Source organism: Quercus robur, chromosome 12 (assembly GCF_932294415.1).
Source record: "Quercus robur chromosome 12, dhQueRobu3.1, whole genome shotgun sequence".
NCBI lineage: Eukaryota > Viridiplantae > Streptophyta > Magnoliopsida > Fagales > Fagaceae > Quercus > Quercus robur.
The window spans coordinates 5,852,229-5,869,732 of record NC_065545.1 but is presented as its reverse complement, the minus strand read 5'-3'; the positions used below and the strand labels follow the sequence as shown (position 1 = coordinate 5,869,732).

At 36.8% G+C, this 17,504-nt stretch overlaps 1 protein-coding gene across 2 annotated transcripts; it reads left to right on the top strand.

Moving 5' to 3' along the window:
* Positions 1-6,064: 6,064 nt before the first annotated feature.
* LOC126710337 (ABC transporter B family member 11-like) lies at positions 6,065-13,478 on the top strand. Of its 2 annotated transcripts, none has more exons than XM_050410752.1 (13): positions 6,065-6,192; positions 7,275-7,669; positions 8,017-8,071; positions 8,178-8,353; positions 8,451-8,672; positions 8,798-9,036; positions 9,250-9,775; positions 9,879-10,152; positions 10,667-11,547; positions 11,747-12,013; positions 12,138-12,401; positions 12,506-12,799; positions 12,948-13,478. In XM_050410752.1, exons 2-13 carry the CDS (start codon positions 7,340-7,342, stop codon positions 13,302-13,304), a joined length of 3,885 nt encoding a protein of 1,294 aa, XP_050266709.1. In that variant the 5' UTR covers positions 6,065-6,192; positions 7,275-7,339; the 3' UTR covers positions 13,305-13,478. The 2 variants fall into 2 exon arrangements, with proteins under 2 accessions (XP_050266709.1, XP_050266710.1); XM_050410753.1 differs by having other exon boundaries at positions 6,098-6,192; positions 7,327-7,669.
* The last annotated feature ends 4,026 nt before the right edge of the window (positions 13,479-17,504 follow it).

Below are 17,504 nucleotides of genomic sequence, written 5' to 3'. Positions count from 1 at the left end.
AAACCTGTTCTCGGCTTGATTTTCATCGCCAAGCAGGTGGAAACCTTATGCTAAATTCTTCTAAGAATAGAAACCTGTTCTCGGCTCGATTTTCATTGCCGAGAAAGTGAAAATCTTATGCTAAATTCTTCTGAGGACATAAACCTGTTCCCGGCTTGATTTTCATTGCCAAGTAGGTGGAAACCTTACGCTAAATTTTTCTAAGGATAGAAACATGTTCCTGGCTTGATTTTCATCGCCAAGCAAGTGAAAAACTTACACTCAATTTTTCTAAGGATAGAAGCTTGTTCCTGGCTTGATTTTGATCACCAAGTAGATGGAAACCATACATTGGATTTTTCTAAGGGTAGAAACCTGCTTCTTGGGTTAGATCACAATGGTTGGGTAGGTCGAAACCTAATCCTAAATTTTATCCAAAGGCAGAAGGTTGGTTCCTGGATGGATGTGAACCATACATTGGTCTATTTTAAGAATAGAAACAAGCTCTCTAGCTCTATTCTAGTCGCTAGGCACACAGGAAGTATGTTAAACTATTTAGGGAGGGCTAAAGCCATAATCTCGGATACAACCCCAAATCGCAGGGAAGGTAATTGCCCTGCATCTTCTTAAAGAATCAACATACATCAAATCTAGTAATTATCGTCGAGAAGTCAATTCTTTCTACAAATAGGTGACCTATTCCGGGCTGGTCCGAGAAGTAAACTACCCAGTCATCTGGAATATATAGATAAAAAGATAAAAACAATCAAAGAACATGATCGAAAGAATAACTTAGTATCAAACATTCATAAACACAATTGAAACAAGCAAATAAAGTTTAAACCAATGTTTAGTCGCCACAACCCGACAACTGTAGGGAAATAAAACTTAGAAAAATAAAAATATTGTTCTGTCACCACAGCTCGGTGACTCTAGGCAAAACAAAAAAATATAGGAAAAGTAAACATGGATAAAAGCATATAAAAGAAACTAGTGAAAAGCATAAGTATCAAACAGCAGGATCAGTAGGTGAGAGCTAGGTTGTGTCATCAATTTGCTGCATTGGCACGTCCTCGGTTAGTGGCTACTGGGAGTGAGTCCTCGGCGATATTAGGGTGGCTGGTGACCTTGGGGTCAACATGGGCATCGATCGCCTTCACCAACTCCCTCATACTGGGGGTGTCCTCTTTATTGGCAACATCAGTTTGGCTTTGAATAGGGGGAGGGGGAGCTAGGTATGATATTTGTTCTGGATTCCTTAGTGGGGAATCTTCGGGCACTCCCAGCTTTGAATAAAGGGAGGGGGAGTTGGGTATGATATTTGCTCTGGATTGCTTAATAGGGAATCTTCGGGCACTCCCATCGTCTGAAGGGTTGCCAACCATCCCTCCCCAAACTCGTGAAGCCTGGCTCAATGAACAACAGGCTCCGCTGATTTCTGGGCATCCGCAAAGCCCTTGTCGTACCACTTGTTTTCACAGGTTTCGAGGGCCGCCTTCAGATCAGCTATCTCGTCTACCTGGGCCAAGTTTAGACTGGCTGCCTTCGCCAATTTAAGCTCAACACCCCCCAGTCTATCCTTCGCCTCGGCCAATTTCCCCTCTGCCACTAGCAGGGCTTTCTCAGAGGACTGAGCCTTTTTATCGGCAACCTCGGCAGCCTTGCTTTTTTCCTTATCCATGGCATTGGCAACATCCTTCAATACTTTCTCTTGATCAGCGTCCTCGGTGAGCTCCTTCATTCTCTCACTGAGGATATGAGTCAATTAAGCGGACTAGTGACAAAAGAAATGAATATAAGGGCTAAGGGATTATTTATGCATTAAAATGAACAATAAGTAAAGGAGAGGAAAATTACCGCCACGGTATGCCACTGCAGTTGTCGTGCTAAGGAATCCTTAGTCCCGTCCGAGAAGAAGTGGACGTCTTCAGGAAGCAAGAGGCCATGCACCAAGCTCTTGGCCACCTTCCCCTCTTGGCCCTATGCCCAAGCCTTGATACTGGCCGATGTTGGTAGAGGCCCATCACCAAGCTTGAAAGTGGGCTGCCATATGTTCACAAACTGAGATGAGGATGCCACGTCCTTACTACCCTTGGCATGTGGCCGAGAATCGCCCACCGGTTCTTAGATCATAATCCCTCCCTGGGAAGGTGTCTTTGCAGGAGCATCACTGGGGACTTTGGGGGGTTGGTCACCAACCCGCTATTTCTTCTTAGGACGGCTGGCGGCAAAGGGAGAGGGAGCATGATCCCCTCCTTGAGCCGAGTATAAAATGATCAACAGTCATCTTCCTTCTGGTCATTATATTTGCATCCTGATCAGTCTCGGCTTCTACTGGCTCGGCTACTTGGGTGGGGGCGTCTGGCGCTTCAATAGGCACGTGGACTTTATGGTGATATACTTGGGGCCGAGGTCTATGTACGATAGGAGTGGGCTATCTACAAGCAATGTCTAGCTGAATGCTTTCCAGGTCAAATATACGGGGCCAATGTCGAGTATCAAATGGGATGCTCGATGCTGTCCGTCCGTATGAACAAAAACTTCTGATCTAAGTACAAAATTAAGCTCTTGTACGTGTACAACTCGAAGATCTGGTTGGAACCTTTTTTATTCTACAACAGATCAACAAAAAAGACTAATTAGTTCAATACGTGAACAACTAATTAAAAGATGCCAACTTAAAGTAAATGAGAGTTCTTGATACCGACCAACATCGCGTGGCGAGAATGGGTAAGGGAGCACGTCGGCAAACCAATTGCCGCTCAACCGGAAAAATTCCCCTGTCGAGTTTCTGTTAGAATCGGGAAGGCATGATATCAGTCGTACCTGCATATCTTTGGTTTTTAGGTAATAATTAGACCTAATATTTCCGCACGAACTATACATAAGTTAATATCGTGGTGGTTTAACTACAGACTGAATATGTGGTTTAACCTACTCACACAACTCACCACTCGGTAAAAATTAGGGGGGAGTTAGTCGAGACACAAACCATAAAACCTAAGGGTGCCTATAATGAGAGGGTCAATTGGGAATCTAACCCCACCCTTGATAATAGCCATTAAAGGGAAAAATACAGTGTTTACCCCGGTACGCCTACGGAGGTTGATATCGCTCTCGTGGCAGTAGGTGATATCAACGTCTCTAGGGACATTGTAGGTTGCCCTAAAGCTAGCCAAGGATGTCTCTGAAGATAGGAGGTGAGAATAACCATTCCTAAACTAAGATTAAAAGAAAACTGAAAGAAGGAGAGGATATGAAAGGAAAGGCAAAGAGGACTTACTTTGGGACTCTAGGAAGGAATGGTGTTCTGGACTGGAAAATGAGTGCATGAAAACAGTATGCTTAGCAGAGAGATAGTTTGGAGAATAAAGAATGTAAAAGTGAAGTAGAGATTCAGAGAGAACTATTTATAGGAGCCAACGAACGAATAAAGAACATTTAATGCAAAAGAGGTGGGAAAACCTCTCTTATCCCTCTAAATAACTCCCACATGTGTGGGCTCGGTTCACGAACCATCAGACAGTTCGGGAACTAGCAATTCATAATTACTGCTGAACGTGACAGTCTGGTGCCACGCTTCTTTTAAGGTGGCATTGATGGGCATTTGTATCACTTAACAACTAACGGTTAAGATTCTCAGGAAACCACTACCACCGCTTGATTGTCCTTGATTCATTCTAGGTAACCGGGCACGAATCAAGGGGGGGCTATTGTATAGGAATTGGGCCCCCGATACAGGGTTTGGGCCTTTGAACCCATGTTCCTCGGGCCCAAGCCTCACAGCACGTCATACAACCATCCTCGTACTTGGACCTTAAGCCTCGACCCAGAGTCCTCCAAGCACAATTTGGGCTCGGAAAACTGAAATAAGACCACAGTGAACACCTTAAGCATACCCCCCCCCCCCCCCCAAAATAGGAGGAGAGAACGAGGAAAAAGGGGTTCGCAATTTTGGAAAGAATACGAAGAAAAAGAGTAAAACACTTAATGAGAGCAAAGGAGTGATTATGTGAGGAAGAGAGAAAGGCTTGGGGAGATAGGAGTGTATTTAGGTATGCTGAGCATAGAACCACCCACAGTAGGAAACACAAAAGCCCCCAAAACAAATAGATTGTGAGCCCAAGAAGAGGTTAAACCCAAAAGCCATATATTTTGGGTACGCGCGCGCGCACACACACACACACACACACACACACACACACACACACACACATATATATATATGCTCATTAATAATAGGGTCTGGTTAACTAGTGTCTTCAGTGTATTTGTTAATATTAGGAAAGTTTTAATACCACTTTTATGAAAAATATTAAAAACTGTCAAAAAATCAATTACATTGTTTTCTCATAAAAAGTTTTTAAAATTATTTGTTAAATCAATACTTTGGGATATCAGTTAATTTTCTCGGTTAATAATATGATTCATTTACATCTTATTACCCAGAAAGATAGAAACAAAAACTTGAGTATGTCTAATGAGAATAAAAGAGATGTTTGTCACATTTATATGAGACAAGAATTCAGTTGCACATGTTGGACTTAGGATTGTTGAAGTAGTTAGGCACTCAGTTAATACAACAGTTAATGAGTCTCTCTCAAGAAAAATGCATCAATATTTAACCCCAAGAAACAACACAATCGGCAAGAGATTATGTCTAAGGAAGCAAGGCTACTAATTAGAATCTCTAAGTCTCTCTCTCCTCATAGCTAGAACTCACTCATTGAAGAAAAATTTTGTAATTAAGTTAAGGGTCACATTTACGGGTGATGCACCATCAATTATTAATAAACTACAATAGAAAAGTTTTTATACTACTTTTATGGAAAATATAAAAAGATGTTTACAAAATTAATTACTTTATCATTTTTCTATAAGATATTTTTAAAGATAGTTCATAACCCAATACTCTTAGGACATTTGTTAACCTTTCCCTTTTAATTATTACACACTTCATAAAAAATTCTTAAAATCTTCTTGCACTAGCTCCTGTCTATCAAGTGATCCCAAATCACTCTCTCTCAAACAAGTAAAGAATAAAACATGTAATAGTGATTGCGTCATTCTCACAATAACAAACATACAACTATCTCACCAACTTGCCATTAATTAGTTCATTAGCATAGTTGTCAGTATCATATCGTGTGTAAAAAGTTTTGTATCGTATTGGCGTATCGTAAGTACTTATAAATCGTACGATACAGTATGTATATCATATAAATCGTATCGTATCATAAAATCGTACGTATTATACGATACATAGACAAATGTTTTAAAAAGAGATTTTTTGTTAAAATTTGTACTTTTATTTGAATCTAACAAGTCGTTAGACTTGTTTTAAACACAAAATTGTTAGGTTACTTAACATGAACCTGGCATTTCCTTATCATATTATAAGATGACAAAATTTATCACAACTGTTCTACTATGGTGACACGACAAAATGTAATTAGAATAAAATTACTCTATCATATTTCTTTTCTTGCATTGATCTCACCATATTATCTCAACAACTATAAAAAATATCATTAAAAAAAATATTTGCGTATTGTATTTTTCTAAGCAGAAAACGTTAGCAGAAAAATACTAATATTTTGTACAAGTGTTCTATTGTGGTCCATCTAAACAAATTAAACCATTAATCACCTCGGTTTTTTAAGGTGGTATATATAGTATTTCATTCTTTAACAGTATTCTTGAAATTCTAATACAAGATTTACTGTTTTGCTTTTATTATTATTATTATTTTGATGACATACTGTTTTTCTTATTGAGTCAGAAACTAAGAACAGTGTGTCTGATATTGTATGGTGACGGTTGGTCAAATCTCAAATTAAGAGGCGTTTCAAAGTTGTATTTCGTTTTTCGTTATAAAAAAGAATAAAAAAAAACACAAGCCAGTAGGATTAGTTGCCTTTTCAGTGTTCTCCGAGAATCTATGTACTTTACTAAAAATTCTAAATTGTTTGACAAGTAGGATATTTGGCGCTGTTGACCATGAACACCTCGGACCTCATGTGAAATCTATTGACAGTGGCAGACTTTTAAATAGTTGTGATTGCGCTTCAAGCAAAGACAAAGTGCATATATATATATGGAAACTGTTTAGATACATATAATGTACTTGAACAGCTAAATAAAAACAGACGTTCCTGAACAGTGCACTAATAAGGTAGCACTTGTGGATCTCAGACACTGGTCATTTTTAAGGTACCCTTTCTTTTATTATCTTCCTAGGCAATTTATCTTTCTCAAAACCTTTGTCGGATGGGTTTTTGTACTTTTGTTCATTAAAAGCTCTATCATGATATAACTATGATAATTGAATGAAATGCTTATGGTTGTCTTGATTGGAAAGTTTAGAATTATCAGAGGTTCTAGATGTTTTTGATTGGGAGCCACGGGGTTGCAGAGATCTGATCCTGCCAAAGCATAACAAAGTTTATTCATTCTACGTTGTTTGTTCCCTTTTTTGGACCCATCATGCTTCATGGGCACCTTTTTGAAGTTGGAATTTTTTTGGATGAATAACATTTTCTTCAGAACCAAAGAATATATGTTACTAACAAGTTGCAAAAACTGTTATTACAAGCTGCAGACTAAAATAAACCACACCTCTCTCTCTCTCTCTCTCTCTCATCTTTGTTATTTGTTTGCACTTCATGGGGAGCCTTTGTAGAAGAAAATTTGATACTATTTTGGTATGATCAAGATTGTAAAGATACCGAATTTGCATTGGCTGTGATTAATTTGGCTACATTCTCTAGCTGTATGCTGAATGATTAGAAACAATTTTTGTCTCTTCTTCTGTTTCTTCTGGTGGAGTAAAAACGAGGGCTTGATTGACATCTTTAGTTTCTGTCAGTGTCTGCTTCAACCTTACTTATTCTGGAAATGATAATATCAATAGTCTAAATCAGTTTAGCTTCACTATTTGTAGAGTACTATAATATTAGTTTAAGATATTAACATCTAAATCTATAGAACATGAACAATGATTTTGCATCTGAAAAGTTCAACATAAAAAAAGTACAATATTTCCCTTCCGTTTCTTTTTTGTGCTAAAATTTCCCTTCTGTTACTTAAATGGCCATTTTAGTTGAATTCAAGACAAAGATGCTAGGTCAATTCCCTGTTGTACTATTATCATTTTAACTTCTCATATATATATATATATATGATTTTATCGGTTAGTGATGATGCTAAGTTAGTATTTCTCTAAGTCCCACTAGTTTGAAATTTCCAGCTTGGCTTATAAGTTACTGATTTCAACCATTAATTGTGTGCTTCAGGGGCCATATAGATTCTGTTTATCCTGAATAAAGTAACTAAAAATTGCATTAGGATCTTGGATAAAATGGCAGTGGAGAATGGCTTGGACAGCCAAACAAATACAGATGCAGCCACCACATCAAAAAGCAATGCAGAAGAAGAGAAAACCTCCAGCATGAATGGTGATCAAGAAGACTCAAAGAAGAGCAAAGGGGATGAGAAAACTAACACTGTTCCATTTCGGAAACTGTTCTCATTTGCAGATTCCACTGATATTTTGCTGATGATCCTTGGCACAATTGGTGCCGTTGGGAATGGGATATGTATGCCCCTTATGACTCTGCTATTCGGGGAACTGTCCAATTCTTTTGGACAAAACCAGAATAGCCCCAACATGGTTGATACAGTTTCCAAGGTACAGATATTCTGCATAAGTTGTAATTGATAAGGTCCAACCTTTTGACTGCAAGATGTGATTTAAATTTTAAGACTTACGATTTTTTTTTTTTGAGAAACCAGACCAGAAAGTCAGGGAATTTGACACTTTTTGAGAAACCTTTTTAGTTTCTAAGACTTATGATTTAAATACTTTTCAGAGATAAGAATTTGATATATTTCAGCTGCTTATATAATAATATACTGGAGCTTGAATTGAGTATTAACCTATGTTAAGGGATGTATTAGCAACCCTATTCTTTCTTTTCTGACATCTTAAAATTGTTACGTGAAGATCTTATAAATTGGTTTCCTCCAAAATTTTAGGTGTGTCTAAAATTTGTCTACTTGGCACTGGGAGCGTCTGTGGCAGCTTTCCTTCGTAAGTACATTGCATATTCCAATCACTTCAAAATTTTATTGCTTATTGTTCTTTTGTTCATCAGTATCAGTTGTTGAGTTGAGAAATATGTTTTGTTGTTTGCCAGAGGTGGCTTGTTGGATGGTGACAGGGGAGCGACAGGCAGCACGAATAAGGCGTTTATATCTGAAGACTATTCTGAGGCAAGATGTTGCATTCTTTGATAAGGAAACAAACACGGGCGAGGTTGTTAGCAGAATGTCTGGTGACACCGTCCTAATACAGGATGCAATGGGTGAGAAGGTACTAAAGTGCTGTTACAGTTACATCAAAAGCAATGATCCTGTATTTTGCGTATCTTTGCACAAGATCCAGGGGTTTAAAAATTGTGTTTGTGCAGGTCGGGAAATTTTTGCAACTGACTACTACATTCATCGGAGGCTTTTTGGTAGCATTTATCAAAGGGTGGCTTCTAACCCTTGTCATGTTATCCTCTCTTCCTCTTCTTGTGGCATCTGGTGCAGTTATGTCCATCATCATACCCAAGATGGCGTCCCGGGGACAAAGTGCTTATGCAAAAGCAGCAAATGTAGTTGAACAGACGATTGGCTCAATCAGAACAGTATGTCATGTTGTCATAACAAAATATGTGCCTGGGATATTTTGGAGTTTTATCTTGAAATAATGTGTTTGGTTCTGCTTTTAGGTTTTATAAAAATCATGACATTGAACTTGATTGTTGTCTAGGTTGCATCATTCACCGGTGAGAAGCAAGCTATAATTAGTTACAAGAAATTTGTTTTAAAAGCTTACAATTCAGGCGTTCAGGAAGGCTTGGCTTCTGGTTTTGGTCTTGGCACAGCTACGTTTGTAGTCTTCTGCACTTACGCTTTGGCTGTATGGTTTGGTGCAAAGATGATACTGGAGAAAGGATATGATGGGGGTCAAGTGCTGACCGTGATAATTGCCGTGTTATCTGGTTCCATGTGAGCTGCATTTCTTTTCTTGTTTTACTACTAATAGCTTTCATATGCTAATATGGTTATATTCTCATTGTACCTAATAAATGGAAATTTCCTCCTGTTTTTGTTTCATAAAAAGCAAGCAAAAAATTTAAACATTCAGATTGGTATTTGTACACCCTAGTTTCTAAATCATTCATCAGTCTCTCATTTTCTGATTCCTTATGGATATTTCAGGTCTCTAGGACAGGCATCTCCCTGCATGAGTGCATTCGCTGCGGGACAAGCTGCAGCATTTAAGATGTTTGAAACTATAGGGAGGAAGCCAGTGATAGATGCTTATGACACAAAGGGAAGGACGTTAAATGACATTCATGGAGATATAGAGCTAAGGGATGTTTATTTCAGTTACCCAAGCAGACCGGATGAACTAATATTCAATGGATTCTCTCTTTCTATCCCAAGTGGCACAACTACAGCTTTGGTTGGACAAAGTGGAAGTGGGAAGTCAACAGTCATTAGTCTGATAGAGAGATTCTATGACCCTCATGCTGGCGAAGTTCTTATAGATGGAATTAACCTCAAAGAATTTCAGCTCAAATGGATTAGAGGGAAAATTGGTCTTGTCAGCCAGGAACCTGTGTTATTTGCATCCAGCATTAAGGATAATATTGCATATGGAAAGGATGGTGCAACTATCGAAGAGATAAGAGCAGCAGCTGAACTAGCCAATGCTGCTAAATTCATTGACAAATTGCCACAGGTTCTGATTTTCAGTCAACTTGATTACACTGTGGGACCTTGTGTTCATATTCATTATCAGAAAACTTGTTGATTTACTTCAATATTTTGAATTTCATTTCCAGGGGCTAGATACCATGGTTGGTGAGCACGGAACACAGATGTCTGGTGGACAGAAACAGAGGATTGCCATTGCAAGAGCAATTCTGAAAGACCCACGAATACTACTTCTCGATGAAGCTACAAGTGCACTTGATGCAGAGCCTGAAAGGATAGTGCAAGAGGCATTGGACAGGATTATGGTCAACAGGACAACAGTCATTGTTGCGCATCGTTTGAGCACAGTAAGGAATGCTGATATGATTGCCGTCATTCATAGAGGAAAGATGGTTGAAAAAGGTACCTAATAACTATAGCCATTGATTTCTTTTTTAAAATTTATTCTCATGTGGAACCAGTATCAAAGTGTGCATCGAACCCTGTGTTTATAGTAAGTACTTGGTAATAATTTGTTATCACGACCAAAACATATCACAATCTCCCAAGTGTGAATTTTCTTTAATTGGAATGAGGATATATGTAGAAGCCTTCATCAATCTGTATTATGGGAATTGGTGTATGTCCTGGATATTGTCATCAAACATCAATTTTTCGAAATTCACAAATGATTATAGACGTTGCATAATTGAAAAAAAATAAAATGAAAAGGACTTTTTTTTTTTTTCTTTTTTTTTTGAGAAACAGAATGAAAAGGACTTGCTTTCTTATACTATCATGCATTATTTTTTCCTAATCAATTTTGGAATCTTAAACTAGTCTTGGCTACAAGTAATTATTGGATCCCAGATTTCACATACTGATGTGAAAGAAGATGGTTGACTTATACTGAGTAATGTTTATGTCACTTGATCAGGCTCGCACTCAGAACTACTCAAGGATCCTGAGGGAGCATACTCTCAGCTTATACGCTTGCAAGAAGTAAACAAAGGATCAGAACAAGCTTTAGATGATCAAAACAATCCGGAAATTACTGTGGAATCATTCAGACACTCAACTCAAAGAATGTCAATCCAACGATCTATAAGTCGAGGATCATCTGGAGTGGGAAACAGTAGCCGCCACTCATTCTCTGTATCATTTGGTTTACCTACAGGAGTTAATGTACCAGACATTGCACGGGCAGAAACAGAATCCCCTTCAGTACCTACAGAAGAACTTCCAAATGTTCCACTCAGCCGCGTTGCCTACCTTAACAAGCCTGAGATTCCAGTGCTTATAATTGGAGCTGTAGCTGCAATCCTCAATGGCGTAATACTTCCAATTTTAGGATTACTAATTTCCAGCGCTATCAAGATATTTTTTGAACCTAATGGACTAAAAAAGGATTCAAAATTTTGGGCAATAATGTTTATGCTCCTTGGTCTGGCATCATTTCTGATGAGTCCAGCACGATCATACTTCTTTGCTGTGGCTGGGTGTAAATTAATCGGACGTATTAGAGTAATGTGCTTTGAGAAGGTGGTTAACATGGAGGTTAGTTGGTTTGATGATCCTGATAATTCAAGTGGTGCAATTGGTGCAAGGCTCTCAGCAGATGCAGCATCAGTGCGTGCTTTAGTAGGGGATGCACTTGGTCAGATGGTTGAAAATATGGCTTCAGCAGTTGCTGGGTTGGTCATTGCCTTTGTTGCTTGCTGGCAGTTGGCTTTTATTATCCTGGTATTGATTCCTCTAATTGGAGTTAATGGATTTATTCAAGTGAAGTTCATGAAAGGATTTAGTGCAGATGCAAAGGTATGCTTTAAAATTAATGCCTTTTCTATGTTACTATGTTACTATGTATGATTGCACCATGCTAAACATTCTTCAAGGACAGACTTGAAAAAAGTAGAAATTATATCCAAGAATGATAATGTTGTAGAATTCTTTACAAGTAAATTTTAGTATTTGTGTTAAAAAGAATTTATCACGATGTAAATTTTAATTTTTTCAGATGATGTATGAGGAAGCGAGCCAGGTTGCAAATGATGCTGTTGGAAGTATAAGAACGGTTGCTTCTTTTTGTGCAGAAGAGAATGTGATGGAATTATACAAAAGAAAATGTGAAGGTCCTATGAAGACAGGGATACGGCAAGGCCTGATTAGTGGAATAGGATTTGGGTTATCTTTCTTCTTAATGTATTCTGTCTACGCAACTAGTTTCTATGCTGGAGCTCGACTTGTTGAGGCTGGCAAAACAACATTCTCAGACGTTTTCCGGGTAAATATTCTTCCCACTTCCCATGTTTTTCAAAGTTTTTTAGAAGAAATTTGGCAACTTTTAGAGAATGGTGAAATTTACTCATACAAAATTAACTTTGAAATTTTGTATGTATGCTCTACAGGTTTTTTTTGCCTTAACCATGGCAGCAATTGGAATTTCTCAAACAAGCTCCTTTGCTCCTGATTCTAGCAAAGCCAAGAACGCCGCTGCTTCCATATTTGCAATATTAGATCGGAAGTCAAAGATAGACCCAAGTGAGGAGTCTGGCATGAAATTGGATGATGTAAAGGGCGAAATTGAGCTTTGTGATGTAAGCTTTAAGTATCCTTCTAGACCAGATATTCAGATTTTCCGAGACCTCAACTTAAAAATTCATTCTGGCAAGGTAAAGTTTAATTATTGGATTGTATCTAAACTTCCATTTCCTTTTCGCAAGGAGCATTTCATTTAAAACGTACTGATCAAGTTATTGTTCTAAACATCTTTCAGACGGTTGCCCTTGTCGGAGAAAGTGGTAGTGGAAAATCAACAGTGGTCTCACTTTTACAAAGATTTTATGATCCTGATTCAGGCCATATAACACTGGATGGAATTGAAATTCAAAAGTTTCAACTCAAATGGTTGAGGCAGCAAATGGGGCTTGTGAGCCAAGAACCAATTTTGTTCAATGACACTATCCGTGCCAACATTGCATATGGAAAGGAAGGAGATGCAACTGAGGCAGAAATTATATCTGCATCAGAGTTGGCCAATGCCCACAAATTCATTAGTAGCTTACAACAGGTTTGAGCAATACAAATCATTTTTCAAAACCCATCTCATTTTCATTCACGAACCAAGTCCCTCTATTAAGACACTTATGGTGGATAGCATTAACTTGCACATGTGCTTTATTCCTTGTCTCACAAGTTTGCAAAATTGCAAAATGCAGGGTTATGATACCATGGTAGGTGAACGAGGAGTCCAATTATCTGGTGGGCAAAAGCAACGTGTAGCCATTGCACGTGCCATAGTCAAAAGTCCAAAAATATTACTATTAGATGAAGCTACTAGTGCACTAGATGCCGAGTCTGAGAAAATTGTTCAAGATGCATTAGACCGAGTCATGGTTAACCGGACTACAATAGTTGTGGCTCATCGATTATCCACAATCAAGAATGCTGATCTAATAGCAGTTGTTAAAAATGGAGTAATCGTGGAGAAAGGAAAGCATGAAACTTTGATTAATATCAAGGATGGATTTTATGCCTCCTTAGTGGCACTTCACACCAGTACTTCAACCGTTTGAATTATTTTCTAATTGTTCTCTTCTCTTATCGAGAAAGACGTGCAACATTTTTTTTTTTTTTTTTGATAGGAGGACATGCAACATTTTAATTTTCAATGTAACAATTTTGTAACTAAATGTATCATACACTATCATGCATTTTAAATTGTATTTTGAAAAATCAAGTTAGTACAATTTTTATTTTGAGTGAAAAATGAGATTTTTATTTTTTATTTTTTATTTGAGAGAGAGAGGAGTGGAGATAATATCGGTTAACAGAATGGGTTGACAACCATTTATTATCTATTTTAGGTTTAAAAAGATATCATTTGATTTCCAATCAGACGATACGTGTAGTATTTTGAAGTTTGGTAGGAGACAATATCTAGAAAAGATTACAACTAAAAATCAAAATATTCCTTCATTTTAGGTAAACCCTATCTTAAATTTAAAACAGATCTTTATTTAAAACTGAAAAAATGAAAGCAAGCTGATCTGTCAAAACTCTCACATCTTCCTCCACTCCTAATCACAAAAGATGAAGAGAGTTTTTATCTTCACTTGCTTTTTGTTTATATCATTTCTAATAGCTAGTTCTGACCTTTCACCCCAGAGTCACCCTCATACTCACCCTCAGAGTCACCCTCTGGGGGTTGCTCAGATTTAATTTGGGATTTGGTAGATTGCATGTCTTATCTGAGTGATGAAAGTGAGGTGACAAAGCCTGGCCCTGATTGTTGCACTGCGTTTGAATTAACAATGAATACCGGTGCTTCGTGTATTATACAAGCCATAAAGAGCTTAATAGTGATGCTCACGTCTTTTTTTTTTTGTTATAAAAATTAATTTTTTGAGATTTTTTTTGGTATTGTTAGAAAAATGCAGTTTCCTTACTATCATTCAAGGCATTTTTTTTTTTTTTTAATAAAAAGATATGAGCTGCAATTGATTTTTCAAATAAAGGAATAAATCAACAGTGAAAGTTAGTAATATTTTATTAATTAACTTTTAGAGAAAAATAAAAATAATAATAACGAAAATTGTATTTGGTTTACAAAAATTAGCTCGTCAATCCCTCTCTCTTTGGGAATGCATTGTGCCTATACTGTTTTGATTGTGTGTAATTAACTCTCTTTTGAAGAATGAAATTAAAATAAATAAAAATTATACTAGTTTTGAAGCAGTGTTTTCAAATTCTTAAATTATAATATTATTATTTTCATATTTGATATTAAATTGTCATTATCAAGTTCATTAGTTTATGCAAAATTACTGATGAATGCTATACTGTGCGTTTAGGGCTTCCTACATCTGGAGAGAGAGAGTTTGCAGAAACCAAAGAAAATCTCTCTATAGCTTAAGAAACACAATATACTAAAATTAAAGAGAGAAAATTTTTGGAGGACAAAATATTATAGATAATTTAAAAGAATTTTGGTTTAATTCCTGAACACCGCAACTCCATAAAATTCATACTAATAATAATATTTTATGATAGCGCAGTTAGAATTTTGGTTCTTGAACACTAAATTGGAAATTGATTATATGAGTATTTAATGGTGAACAAAGTACTATGTATTAATTAATATAAAAAAAAAAAAAAAAAAAAAAAAAAAAAAAAAAAACTAACCTTGAATGTTATACCGTGCGTTTAGGGCTTCCTGCATCTGGAGAAAGAGAGTTTGCAGATACCGTGGCTTTATATTTCTTAACTTAAGAGAGGGGTAAGGTTGCTAGGGTTTTGAGGAGTTATAATGTTTTTATTTTTATTTTTTATTTTTTAAATATTGTGCTGATGTGGAAAATTGTGCTAGAGAGAGAGAGTTTGCAAAAACCGTGGCTTTATATTTCTTAACTTGAGAGATGGGTAAGGTTGCTAGGGTTTTGAAGAGTTATAATGTTTTTATTTTTATTTTTTATTTTTTAAATATTGTGCTGACGTGGAAAATTGTGGTGCCAGCAGAGGTTTCGGTTTTATATATAGATATATAGATGTGTGATAATCGATTTGAAACCACCTCAAAGCTATAATGTTTAAAATACTATTTACCTTAAAAAATATCCTCTACAATATATTATAGAAATTAAGATTACACAAACATGCACATTTATTGTGATTGTGGATCTTACATAAAAAAATAGAACCCTTATAAGATTCTAAGTAGATAATGTGTTTAATTTCTAAAATGGAAAAATTTAAATTCAAATAAGTTTGGAAGAACTTATAAGATTCTGAGTAGATAATGTGTTTAGTTTCTAAAATGGAAAAAGTTTAAATTCAAATCAGTTTGAAAGAAAATTTTTCCAACCCACTGTATGGCGATTGATAAAACCTTTTACCATATAGCTTTATTAATTGCCACGTAGGTTGGAACTCGGAGGAGATTACTCCAAATTAATTTGGGGAAAAACTATTTCCTAAAATAATATAGAAACAAGTGGGGCTGCCTACAAGAAACAAGGCCCGTAGTTTGGACTTCTAGTAATCAAACCTTTATCTAGAGTTACTACACACGCTGGTAGATTTGGGCCATCGTTGGTTTATACTGACTTTCGGGTTCTGCATTTATTTCAAACAACAAATTGCTTAAGTTTCCAAGTTGGGCTGGCCACTAGAAACAAGGCCCATAATAAACCTTTATCTAAAGTTGCTACCCACTCAAGCGGATTTGGGCCGTTGTAAATTAACAAGTACTCTACATTCATTTCAAACAGCAAATTAAGGGTCTATTTAGTACGTGTGTTTAAACAACAGTTTTCAGTTTTTTTGGAAATATGTGTGGGTGAAAAAGTGTGTAAAAATATGTGTGATGTTGTTTAAAAACTGAAAACATGTGTTTAAACACATGTACCAAACAGACCCTAATAATTTCTAAAATAAAAAGAACAGTGGTGTTTCTTTGTCAATGTGACTCTGTGTACAACACAATTATGCAATTAAATGTGCTGCTGGTAATAAGCACGCAATAATTAGTTTTTTTTATTGGTGTTATGGCAAGCACTACCTAAATATAGAACAGGTAGGATATGAATTACTTACAGATTAGAATGAGATGAGTTAACAAGGAGCAGCAAGGTGAAAAAGATGTCTTTGTAATTCTGTTAACAGTTTATTTTTAAGAATGGTTGTGAGAATGTTTTATTTCTTTATTTTTTGGGTGGTAAGTAGCTTGTGCACACAATTTGTTTCTGCAATTTTGCATTGATTATTATCTATTTTAGGGGAATAGAGGCACTTAACATGACTTTGTCATGAAAAATCTGATTTTCCCAGATTTGAAGCTACTCTTTATGGTTGCAGAGAATGGGGTTCAGAATTATGCAGTTAGGAAATTCCATGATGTCTTCATATTTATCTTAGTGCGATGACAAGTGTTGTCCACCAAAAGTGACATGTCGCATTTGAGTTCGGGAATCAGCCTCTACAAAAAAGAAATGGTATTAACGCTGCCTGCCTACCATGACCTCTCCCAGACCCTGTAAAGTGGGAGTTTTGTGCATTTGGTACAATAATTTGTTTTTAGATAAATAAAATCTTAATGATCATTGAGTAGTTTATTCCAAATTCTTTGAAGTTTATGATAGGGAGGATCTAGGGTGTTCGATTTGGTCAATTTTAGGGGGGCGGGGGTATTTCAAGCTAACAGCAATGGTCGTTTTAGAAACCTTGCACCAAGACTGTTTGATCAAGATGGAGCTTGCATCTAATTGGTTTGGATTGGTTCAATCAGGATTTTGATTTTGGCCACATCACAAATAAACACACAGAGAGGGAGAGGGGTTGCTTGTCGATGTGGGGCTATACTGACAACAGATTAGAGATAATCAGCTAGAGAGAGGAAGATACAGGTCTTACTAAGGTTGCTGATATGGGATTGTTGGCGGTAGGACAGCGAAAGGGTGACCGTAGGTTGAGGAGACTGACTATGTCTTTAGGGTGTGAGGGTTAAGAGGAGTGGCTAACATTTGGAGAGAGAGAGATGAAAATGTTAGGGTTTGAGTGGATTTGTTTGATTGTTTCAATTTTTAATTTTTGGATAGGATTCGATGCTTTTGAAGGTGTACCCTCTTTGTGTGTGTGTGTGTGTGTGTGTGTGTGTGTGTGTGTGTGTGTGTGTGTGTGTGTATAATATTTAAAATAAAATATAAAATACAGTAGTGACTTCATTGGTATTGGTGTGGTTAGGTCTAGCTTTTACTTAAACCACGTCGGCAACCGCA

What these genes read in the sequence shown, in the direction of transcription:
- LOC126710337 (XM_050410752.1), top strand. Translation starts at nt 7,340, where the DNA reads ATGGCAGTGGAGAATGGCTTGGACAGCCAAACAAATACAGATGCAGCC. An exon ending in TGGTTGATACAGTTTCCAAG is followed by an intron (nt 7,670 to 8,016) that starts GTACAGATATTC and finishes CCAAAATTTTAG; the next exon opens with GTGTGTCTAAAATTTGTCTA. An exon ending in AGGAAAGATGGTTGAAAAAG is followed by an intron (nt 10,153 to 10,666) that starts GTACCTAATAAC and finishes TCACTTGATCAG; the next exon opens with GCTCGCACTCAGAACTACTC.